General features: G+C 33.9%; 2 protein-coding genes across 2 annotated transcripts; both read left to right on the forward strand.

Annotated features, from left to right (window-relative positions):
• The first annotated feature begins 324 nt into the window (after positions 1-324).
• Positions 325-6,118, forward strand: LOC145331834 (uncharacterized). The gene is made up of 4 exons (XM_080176681.1): positions 325-479; positions 2,177-2,389; positions 5,557-5,659; positions 5,944-6,118. Exons 1-4 carry the CDS (start codon positions 342-344, stop codon positions 6,042-6,044), a joined length of 555 nt encoding a protein of 184 aa, XP_080032807.1. The 5' UTR covers positions 325-341; the 3' UTR covers positions 6,045-6,118.
• A 1,376-nt stretch (positions 6,119-7,494) lies between these two features.
• On the forward strand, positions 7,495-11,280 carry LOC145331835 (peptidyl-prolyl cis-trans isomerase-like 3). Its single transcript, XM_080176682.1, has 5 exons — positions 7,495-7,672; positions 8,654-8,758; positions 9,847-9,934; positions 10,277-10,376; positions 11,095-11,280. Exons 1-5 carry the CDS (start codon positions 7,532-7,534, stop codon positions 11,150-11,152), a joined length of 492 nt encoding a protein of 163 aa, XP_080032808.1. The 5' UTR covers positions 7,495-7,531; the 3' UTR covers positions 11,153-11,280.
• The last annotated feature ends 87 nt before the right edge of the window (positions 11,281-11,367 follow it).

Consider the following 11,367-nt stretch of genomic DNA (forward strand, 5'->3'; position numbering starts at 1 on the left):
AAACTACTTTCTTACACCACTAAGGGATTCTTTGCAGCTGCCTTGATGTGGTACAATATGGATTTTTATAAAATAGTAACGGAACTATAAAAGCCTTCTTCCTAGCTAGCTTTATTTCTTTTGATAATTTAGTTATCACCTGATATGTTTGTATTCACGGCAGTGTTTTTATGTATGACATTCTCGATAGTTCCAATTTATGCAATTCCCAGGTAAGGTCTTTTTTTCAGCTTGATTTATTTTGTTTTAGTTTCTAAAAGTGACCCAGTTGCAATTAATTCATTTTCTGAGGCCGACGTATGATTTATTTTATTTTTCAGATAATTACAAAAAAATCAAGCATGGCATTACATAATGAAATAGTAGATGAAATTATTTCCATATTTAAAGAAAAAGTAGAAAACTCTGTTCATGACACGGATATTCTGGAAGAAGATAAAGAAGCCTTTGTTGACAGATATGTTCAAGCTTTTAGACAGGTAAATTGTAAACATATTTGATATCCGTAGATTAGACTTATTTAGGGGACAAGGTTTGCGAGTTGTCCAAGAATTAGGCATATTGCAATTAATAGGTATTAGTATTTTAGTCTGCGCCAATGCAATATTTTTTTTTCTGTAGTTAGATGATTTCAGCTATTTTTGTGGGCTGGTCATGATAAGAACTCAAAAACAATAGCTGAAATCACGGATATTTTTAAATTAATTATGTCGTTGGTTAAATCTAAGATTCATATTACCGACTTTAATTTGATTGGGTCTAGTAATTTTTTATGATAAAATGTATTATGCTTTATTGTTATGTGTCATCTTGAAGTGTCCTTCATATCTTTTTTTAATGTTTTTTAGTATTAGCCCCTCCCATCCTGAAATACAAGGGGGGGGGGGGGAGTTCTGACACATTTGCGTAAACAGTGAGTATAGGCTTTATCTTTGGACTGAGAGGATAGGTTATTAGGGATAAAATCATTCTTATATGATGAATTTCCCCCAGATTTAAGATTTTTTGGATAGCCCTCCAGGTGGTCTCTGTACAGGTAAAAATGAAAAAAAAAATTTAATGAGTGAGATGTGAGCTTATGAGACAAAATATGTATGTTTTTTCTTCAAATGTGTGAATAACAATCAATAAGAAGCATATTTTGTTTTATAAGATAATCTCTAACTCTTCAAAAAAAAATCTTATTTTGAATTTTTACCTGTACAGAGACCACCTGGAGGCCTGGAGCTCTGGAACCTGGAGGCCTATCCAAAAAAATCTTAAATCTGGGGGTAAGGGAAATAAAGAATAAGTGGTTTGAGGGAAAAAAATAAAAAAAGTTAGAAAACTGAAAACAGTTTTTCCATTTCCCCCCCTCCTTGGTGAAAAAAACTAAAAAAAATGTGTGGTAGGAGGTGTAAAATAAATAAAATATAAGTTCTTTAAATATTTTTCCATTTTCCCCCCTACTTGGTGAGAAAAAACTAGGGGGGGGGGGGGGGGAAATAAAAAAATTTGTCGCTGGAGAAAAAAAATAAATCTTGTGCAGAATATACACCCCTGTATAAGAATGGTTTTATCCCTAATAACCTATCCTCTCAGTCCAAAGATAAAGCCTATACTCACTGTTTACGCAAATGTGTCAGAACTTCCCCACCCCCCTTATTATCAAAATTATTGTATTCCTAACTACTAGGGATGGGAATCCGTCGAATTTTTGGGCCGGATTCGGATTCCGGATTCTGAAGGAATCCGTCAAAAAAAGTGACGGATTCTTGCGGATTCCGGATTCTTATTTTTGGCGGATTCCGGATTCGGATTCCGGATTCTAGCAGTATTTTAAAAGGCCGTCCGTCACAGAGGGATAGCTTTTTTCGTTAATTTATCACTATGTTACTTGGTTGAAGCCTTGATTTGTTTAAAGTGTTGACTTCCAGCATAAATAAACATTTACATCACATTAGTAAATTTAAAAATTTAAGTGCTACGTATGTCCTAAAAATGTGCTTGGTATTTTCTAACCTATTTAAATTAAATTTAGCCTACCAATTTAGAATCCGGAATCCGCTATAAAAAACGGATTCCGGATCCGGATTCGGATTCCTAAATTGGCCGAAAATTGGGCGGATTCTGGATTCCGGATTCGGATTCCGGATCCGGATTCCCATCACTACTAACTACAACAACGTCTATTTAGAGCATTCAGTTTTCCATCCTCAAGTGCTTTGGCGACGAATCAGCAGACGAAAAAGTGACAACAGAATCGTCCGATCAGGGTAAAACCGAAGCCGACGATGTAGAGAAATTAAATGATGCGTTGCTGACTGCAACTTGGCGCAGGGCTAAGTATCCAAATAAGGCAGCAAAAATGCTCGAAAAAACCTTGGAGACAAACTCCGAGATTCTAAAAGTAAGTATTTGTTTCTTTGGTCATTCCTAGAAGAACCTATCTTTTTTCGCACAATACTTGACTGGAAGCCCTAAGTACGAAATAGTATGAATGCCACACGCTTTCTTGACGAGATTTACACATAGTAATTTACTTAGCCTTGCCCTCGACAACCAGTCATTAAGGGGGGGGGGGGGAAGTTCTGACACTTTTGCGTAAACAGTGATTATAGGCTTTGTCTTTGGAGATAATGGATAGGTTATTTGGCAAAAAAGTTTCCTTTTGGGATGTAGTTTTCCTATTTTAAAAAAAAATTTTGGATTCGGCCTCCAGGTTCCGGTACTCCAGGCCTCCAGGTGGATTCTGGACAGGTAAAAAAAAAAAAAATTTAAGATAGAACAAAACTTATTTAACAAAAGTTGGTACTTTATGGATGGTATGAACTAATTTGAAGAAATTTTTGAAATCGGGCTCCAGGTTCTGGTACTGCAGGCCTCCAGGTGGATCCTGGACAGGTAAAAATTGAAAATTTTTAATTTTAAAGTTAGAACAAAACTTATATAACAAAAGTGGCTTTTTTTTAGATGGTATTAACTAATCTGAAGAAAATTTTGAAATCGGGCTCCAGGTTCAGGTGCTGCAGGCCTCCAGGTGGATCCTGGACAGGTAAAAGTTAAAAATTTTTACTTTTAAAGTTAGAATAAAACTTATTTTACAAAAGTGGCTTCTTTATAGATGGTATTAACTAATTTGAAGAAAATTTTGATATCGGGCTCCAGGTTCAGGAGCTGCAGGCCTCCAGGTGGATCCTGGACAGGTAAAAGTTAAAAATTTTTACTTTAAAAGTTAGAACAAAACTTATTTAACAAAAGTGGCTTCTTTATAGATGATATTAACTAATCTGAAGAAAATTTTGAAATCGAGCTCCAGGTTCAGATACTGCAGGCCTCCAGGTGGATCCTGGACAGATAAACAGTAATTTTTTACTTTAAAAGTTAGAACAAAACTTATTTAACAAAAGTGGCTTCTTTATAGATGATATGAACTATTTTGAAGAAAATTTTGAAATCGGGCTCCAGGTTCAGGTACTGCAGGCCTCCAGGTAGATCCTTGACAGGTAAAAATTGAAATTCTTTACTTTAAAAGTTAGAACAAAACTTATTGAAAAAAAGTGGCTTCTTTATGGATGGTAGGAAGTAATTTGAAGAAAATCTTGAAATCGGGCTCCAGGTCCAGGTACTGCAGGCCTCCAGGTGGATCCTGGACAGGTAAAAACTGAAATTTTTTTCTATTAAAGTTAGAACAAAACTTATTGAACTAAAGTTGATACGTTGATACTTTAAAAGTTAGAACAAAACTTATTGAACAAAAGTGGCTTCTTTATGGATGGTAGGAAGTAATTTAAAGAAAAATTTGAAATTGGGCTCCAGGTTCAGGTACTGCAGGCCACCAGGTAGATCCTGGACATAAAAATTTGAATTTTTTCACTTTAAAAGTTAGATCAAAACTTATTTTACAAAAGTTGATACTTTATGAATACAATATTTACCTGTCCAGGATCTAACTGGAGGCCTGCAATCCCTGAACCTGGAGCCCGATTTTAAAATTTTCTTTAAATTAGTTAATACCATCCATAAAGTATCAACTTTTGATAAATAGGTAAGTTTTGTTCTAACTTTAATAGAAAAATTTTTCAGTTTTTACCTGTCCAGGATCCACCTGGAGGCCTGCAGTACCTGAACCTGGAGCGCGATTTCAAAATTTTCTTCAAATTACTTCCTACCATCTTTAAAGAAGCCACTTTTGTCAAATAAGTTTTGTTCTAACTTTTAAAGTAAAAATTGAAATTTTTACCTGTCCAGGATCCACCTGGAGGCCTGCAGCACCTGAACCTGGAGCCCAATTTCAAAATTTTCTTCAAATTACTTCCTACCATCTATAAAGAAGCCACTTTTGTTAAATAAGTTTTGTTGGTATTATCCTCTTAGAAATTTTTTTTTCAATATTGAAAATTTGAGTAAATTTCAATTTTTACCTGTCCAGGATCCACCTGGAGGCCTGCAGTACCAGAACCTGGAGCCCGATTTCAAAAATTTCTTCAAATTAGATCATACCATCCATAAGGTAGCAACTTTTGTTAAATAAGTTTAGTTCTAACTTTTAAAGTAAACATTTTCAATTTTTACCTGTCCAGGATCCACCTGGAGGCCTGCAGTATCTGAACCTGGAGCCTGATTTCAAAATTTTCTTCAGATTAGTTAATACCATCTATAAAGAAGCTACTTTTGTTAAATAAGTTTTGTTCTGACTTTTAAAGTAAAAATTTTCAATTTTTACCTGTCCAGGATCCGCCTGGAGGCCTGCAGCACCTGAACCTGGAGCCCGATTTCAAAATTTTCTTCAGATTAGTTAATACCATCTATAAAGAAGCCACTTTTGTTAAATAAGTTTTGTTCTAACTTTTTAAGTAAAAATTTTCAATTTTTACCTGTCCAGGATCCACCTGGAGGCCTGCAGCACCTGAACCTGGAGCCCGATTTCAAAATTTTCTTCAAATTAGTTCATACCATCCATAAAGTACCAACTTTTTTAAATAAGTTTTGTTCTATCTTGAATTTTTTTTTTTACCTGTCCATAATCCACCTGGAGGCCTGGAGTACCGGAACCTGGAGGCCGAATCAAAATTTTTTTTAAAATAGGAAAACTACATCCCAAAAGGAAACTTTTTTGCCAAATAACCTATCCATTATCTCCAAAGACAAAGCCTATAATCACTGTTTACGCAAAAGTGTCAGAACTTCCCCCCCCCCCCCCTTATTAAAACGCCTAACGATATTGTTCTCCTTTACAATGTATCTTGTCATAAGTCTTGGGAAGGATTATAAATATTTTGGGGAGAAGGGTTGGAGGGGGAACCACTTCTTTCCCATGTGAAATATAAACTTATTTTTACTCTTCTCCCTCCCTTCATGGGTCCCTAAGTCTTCTAGGGGCATAGCCGGTATTTTTCTAACATAATGATATGTTCATATCCAGGGTGTGGGAGCCGTATAATTTTGATGCGGCTCCGGCTCCTACCTTAAAATTAATATATCATTTTTTGTTCATTATTGAATTTGATAAAATAAAATAAATAATATTTTGCTTTTATTTGATTAAAAACACTGTTCATATCATATTTTTTCTAGGTATTACAAACAGACGCACCAATTACAAACTGTCCTGTCACTTTTCCTAAACCTTCCGAGGAATTATTAGCAGCTAGGCAACAGAGTATGAATAAATTATCAGGTACCAATTTTTCATTTTGTTTTGGAAGCACAGCAAGTCTACAATTTCAGTGTGTTAGTCAGTCCTTTCTTGTATACTCGCGACTACGCCCCTAGAGGCCTCTAGGAGAACTTGAGAAGAGGGGAGTTGAATTCCAACGGCCAATTTTAAAAGAAGTTTTAAAAATTTTGCGATTTCTATGTTGCGTTCAAAAAATCTTTTTTTTGTGATTGGTCGTATTTTGGTTAACTAGATATGACGAAAATGTTCTCAAATATTTATAGGAGAAAATGTTTGTTTTTTAGAAGATGTTGACTCCTGCAGAAGAGCTTTCCTCGAGAATTCAGAGAAAGTACAAAATCTTAAGAAAAGCTACAACATTGTTTATAATAACATGAACACGTAGGAAAATGTTTAAGTGTAATGTTTGCTATGTTACTCGTAAAATATTGTAATTTACATGAATATATAATGAAAATACCAGCGGCTACGCCCCCTATAAGCTTCCAGGGAAACTTAATGACGGTGGACGGGGGAAAAATTGCCCCCTTCCAATTTTAAGAAAGTTTTTATTGGGAAGGTTGAGATAGCCTTCTCAAAAATATTTAATAGCTTCCTTGGACACACGAAAGAAGCTTCACTTTAAGGGAGAACCATAGCGGTTCAGCGGTTAGCGAGATCCTTCGCCACAGACAAACAGCTTACTACTTTACATTATAAGATGGGATATAAAAGAATAAAAGTGGTAGATTCCGCGCAAACATTACAGAATTTGAATCCTTAAGTATCTATAATACAAAGTATAATCATGTCTGTCCCTTAAGATCTCGGTAACCATTAAACCGATCGGATTCTAATCTTCAGGGAATATACCTACTGGTCCTGTGGTGGTTTTAGGCTATTTTCTTAGAGGGTGGGTCTCCCTTAACCTAACCAAAACTGAAAAAAATACCTCCACATTTTTTTAAATGTGGCTGTTGTACCAGTGCAGTGGTTCTTAATTTTTTAACAATCACCTATGGGGCATAGCCCCTAGAGGCTAGGGGCGAAGCCGCTATTTTTTTTATATTGTAACAAAAATGCATTTATTAACGATTACGCTTGTTAAGTACCTGAATTATAAAATTAATAGCTGCATAATTAGCGTAGTCAATAATCCGTATAATATCGGTTTGTCACAAATTCCAGCAAAAATTATCAATTGAATTATACATAGCGATCGATAAGTATTACTATTTAGTATACAGTAACCAAGGTTATATATTTTTGTATATTATAGGGGGGGGGGGGGGGTAAGTTATGACACTTTTGGTAAACAGTGGTTATAGGCTTTGTCTTTGAAGTGAGATGATATTTCACAAAAAAAAGATTTCTTTTGAGATGTAGTTTTCCTAGTTTAAAAAAATTTGGCTTTGGCCTCCAGGTTCGGGTGCTGCAGGGTTCCAGGTTGTCTCTGGACAGGTAAAAATGAAAAAAAAATTTTTTAAGTTCGAAGTCAAATTATAAAACGAAATATGCATATTTTAGAATGTTATTTACATTATTGAAAGATAAAAGATGCATATTTTGTTTTGTAAGTTAAACTCTATCTCTTCCCAAAAAAAAAATTTTCCAGCTTTACCTGTCCAGAGACAACCTGGAGGTCAAATCCAAATTTTTTTAAAAATAGGAAAACTACATCCCTTAAATAAACTCTCACTATATCCTCTCACTCCAAGAATAAAGCCTATAATCACTGTTTGCGCAAAAATATCAGAACTTATCCCCCCCCCCCCACCCTTTAACTTTATTATTTAAAATTTTCGTAGTTATTGCTGCGCTACTTATGAGCATAACTGTCCTTATTATTTAAACATTAGTATAAATAAATGATTTAAATTTTCAGACAACAAAATGTCTGTAACATTACACACAACAGTGGGGGACATGAAACTAGAATTGTTTGCAGAATCCTGTCCTAAAACTGTGGAGAACTTTCTAGCCCTGGCAGGGACTGACTACTATAACGGATGTATTTTTATCAGAAATATTAAGGTAAGCAAGTTCTATAGAAGACTTAAAAATAAATGAAAGGGGGAGGAGTAGGTTGCGCTAAAAATCCGTAACGGTGTGAGTTTTAAGGCTTAAAAATAGCAGTAGAACGGTAATATTCACTATAAATATGTAGGTATTTCTTATTGGAAAGAACTAAAGACAAAAAAATTAAGTTAACTTAAATTTTTCGTTCTAGTACTGTTTTTAACTCACAACCTTTACGGATTTTTAGCGCAACCTACTCCTCCCTTAGTTTTCCTTTTTATGACTAATACTGTTATAGTTGTTAATTTTGATTTTTTTCAGTTCTTTGAAATGCTTTAATTAAGACTTATCCAGGGGGGAAGGTAGTTCTTACACTTTTGCGTAAACCGTGATTATAGGCTTTGTCTCTGGAGTGAGAGGATATAATGTTATTTCACCAAAAAGTTTCCGTTTTGGATGTAGGTAGTTTCTCTATTTAAAAAAAAAAGAGAGGTAGGTTTCGGGTAAAATCCATAAAGGTTATAAGTTAAACAGTAGCAGAACGATAAAAGTTTATGTAAACTTAAAAAAAAATTGTATATATTTCTTTTCAATAAGAAATACACATATTTAGTGAGTATTATCGATCTACTACTATTTTTAAGCCTTAAAACACACACCTTTACTGATTTTACCCGAAACCTACCTCTCCCTTTGGATTAGGCCTTCCAGGTTCAGGTACTGCAGGCCTCCCAGGTTGCCTCTGGACAGATAAAAATGAAAAAAAAAATTTTAAAGAGTTAAAGGTCAACTTATATAACAAAATATGCATCTTTTTGATTGTTATTTACATATTTTAAGATAAAAGATGCATGGCTATTTTGTTTTATAAATTGAACTCTAACTCTTTGAAGAAAAAATAATTTGTTTAAATTTTCACCTGTCCAGAGACAACCTGGATGCCAAATCCAATTCAATGGATAAGTTACGCGTACAAAGTGAAATATTTTTATTTAGGGATTTATAGTACAAACAGGAGATCCAACAAATACTGGCAAAGGAGGAGAAAGTATTTGGGGAGGAAAATTTATTGATGAAATAAAGGATGATCTTAAACACAAGGTAACTAAAGGGGTAGTTTCACGAAATGCCAGGGGTGTATATATATTCTGCACAAGATTTATTTTTTTTCCCCTGCTCCAAAATTTTTTATTTTTCTTCGCCCCCTAGTTTTTTCTTACCAAGTAGGGGGAAAATGGAAAAATATTTAAAGAACTCCATATTTTATTTATTTTATCCCTCCTACCACACATTTTTAAAGTTTTTTTCACCAAGGAGGGGGGGAAATGGAAAAAATGTTTTCAGTTGTCTTAATTTTTACGTTTTTTTTTCCCTCCAACCACTTATTTTTTATTTCCCCCCCCCTCCCCCCCCCCCCCCTGAGCAGGGGATCCCATGTAGAATATACACCCCTGCGAAATGCATTTGAACTTAATTTAGTGAGCATATTTTTTCCTGGTTAATTGGTTAAACTACATTTACATGGCATATATTTGAAAGAATTTCAATTTTCTACCACGTAGTTTTCAAAATATCCAGACTTTAAAACTGTCTTTTTAAATTGCAAATATCACAAAAAGACGATTTTCAAGTCTTGATATTTTCAAAACTACATTTTAAATTAAAATTCATTCAAATATATGCCATAATAATATAGTTTAACCCATTAATTAGCCAAAAATATGCGGTTCACTAAATTAAGTTCAAATGCATTTCGTGAAACTACCCCTTTCCATTATTGTTACAAAACATACTAAAAAATCATGTATAGCATATAGCAATATCAGAACATAGAATTAATACTAGTTATGTTAACCCAGGCATTCGGCCACTCAGGTCTAACAAAACTGATTTTAATCATACAAAGCTGTCTAATATGCGATAAATAACAAATAACTTGAAGGGCGTTTTCACACTAGATTTTCTCTTATTTCAAGCCCCTGCGTTGGGCTGTATCCCTATGGGGCAATCACCTAACATAACCTAACCTAAAATAACCTATCAAAAGCTAGTGTGAAACTATGGATTCTTGTATTTGATTGACCATATAGTATAATAAATATTAATACCTATATATTGTCGGACCAGCGCTTACACGAAACAATGTTTTTTGGTTTATCTAGAAGATTTTAACTTTGTCGTGCTTTCAGGCTAGAGGCGTAGTATCTATGGCAAATTCAGGACCAAACACAAATGGATCTCAATTTTACATTACATATGCTCCCCAACCAACATTAGGTACGTTTTCATATTGCTTGCCAGTAAAGATTTTTTTTACAAGCCAATGTGTTGGTCTATTTTGTACATAGAATATAGTTCATAGTTTTGATCGGCAAATTGTATAGTAAAGTCACAGTGAAATATGTTATCTTATGTATTTTTAAAATAAATTGTTGGTATTGAATATGATAATCAATTTACCCCATTCCCTTCCCATCCTACTGGATGAACGAACTGACCAGTAAATGATGTCCCTATAGGCAACCTTAATTGACGACAAATTTCTCACCTTTCAATATATTCTCGTATTTTATATTAATAAACACGTTTTATTATTATGACTTATTTTCTGATATTTAGATTTGAAGAACACAGTATTTGGTAAAGTAATTGATGGGTGGGACAGTTTGGACACTCTGGAACGTCTGCCTGTTAATCCCAAAAATTTTAAACCTACTCCAGGAAAGTTTTTAAAATCTGTCAAATTGCAATGAAAGTCATATTTTCTTCAATATACTTATTTTCTTAGACAGACAATAGTATCTTAAGGGACAAGACAATGGACTACAATTGGATTTACACTCACAATTATGATAAATAAAATTGCCCATTCTATAGATTATTTTTTTGGTGGAATTTTCCACACTAAAGGTTTTTTAAAGATTTTAAGCAAACTAATGAGGGATCTGAGATGGGTTCTTAAAAGATAAGGCCGCGTTTTTTCGACATTTTTTACGCTATGAATAACAAGCGCGGCATTCGCGAAATCTAAACAGAGTATACAACTATATATTTAATTATTTCGCTTTTGTTGGAACGGCCTTCATAGAAGAAAAACAAATTATCTTCAATCCTTTTTTGCTGCATATTAATAATGCATCTTTTTAGAGCTGTGTTAGACATTATACAAATGGCTAAAATAATAATTTTAAAATTTTGAATTCTTAAGTTGTATACTCTGTTGAAATTCTATCGTCTTCGTTCAATCAATCAATGTCGAAAAAATGTCGAAAAAACGCGGCATTCATCTTTCAAAAACCCATCTCTGTTACTGTGAATAAAACTTTAGGGACCAGTTGAACATAAATTGCAATATCCCCTCCCCTCCCTACCTTGATATACCACATAAATTTCAGTGTAAAATAAAACGAATTGATGATTTTATGAACTTAAACTTTAGGAAAAGAGGCTAAAATTGAGAGGATAACAATTCATGCCAATCCTTTGGCGGGTTAAAACAGAGAAATAATCATTGAAGAATTGATTAGTCAATCATTCTACTTATTGTATGTACCTGATACTGTATTTATATTGTTTTGTTTTTTTTGTTTTTTTTACATTTTTCATTACCTATGAAAGCAAAATTCCAAATTTAGCAACTGAATAAAAACTGGTAACGAAATTACTTGAGCGTCATTTTCCCGTACCTCCAGGGGTGTATATTCTGCACA

Source organism: Acartia tonsa, chromosome 11 (genome assembly GCF_053477335.1).
Source record: "Acartia tonsa isolate MP-2025a chromosome 11, ASM5347733v1, whole genome shotgun sequence".
NCBI lineage: Eukaryota > Metazoa > Arthropoda > Copepoda > Calanoida > Acartiidae > Acartia > Acartia tonsa.

Bases quoted from the DNA above. Each gene is read 5' to 3' on its own strand.
- LOC145331834 (XM_080176681.1), top strand. From the start codon at position 342: ATGGCATTACATAATGAAATAGTAGATGAAATTATTTCCATATTTAAA. The intron at 480-2,176 runs GTAAATTGTAAA...ACGTCTATTTAG, and splicing joins ATGTTCAAGCTTTTAGACAG to AGCATTCAGTTTTCCATCCT. The intron at 5,660-5,943 runs GTACCAATTTTT...TTTGTTTTTTAG, and splicing joins GAGTATGAATAAATTATCAG to AAGATGTTGACTCCTGCAGA.
- LOC145331835 (XM_080176682.1), top strand. From the start codon at position 7,532: ATGTCTGTAACATTACACACAACAGTGGGGGACATGAAACTAGAATTG. The intron at 9,935-10,276 runs GTACGTTTTCAT...TCTGATATTTAG, and splicing joins TGCTCCCCAACCAACATTAG to ATTTGAAGAACACAGTATTT. The intron at 10,377-11,094 runs AGGAAAGTTTTT...AACTTAAACTTT, and splicing joins AAAAATTTTAAACCTACTCC to AGGAAAAGAGGCTAAAATTG.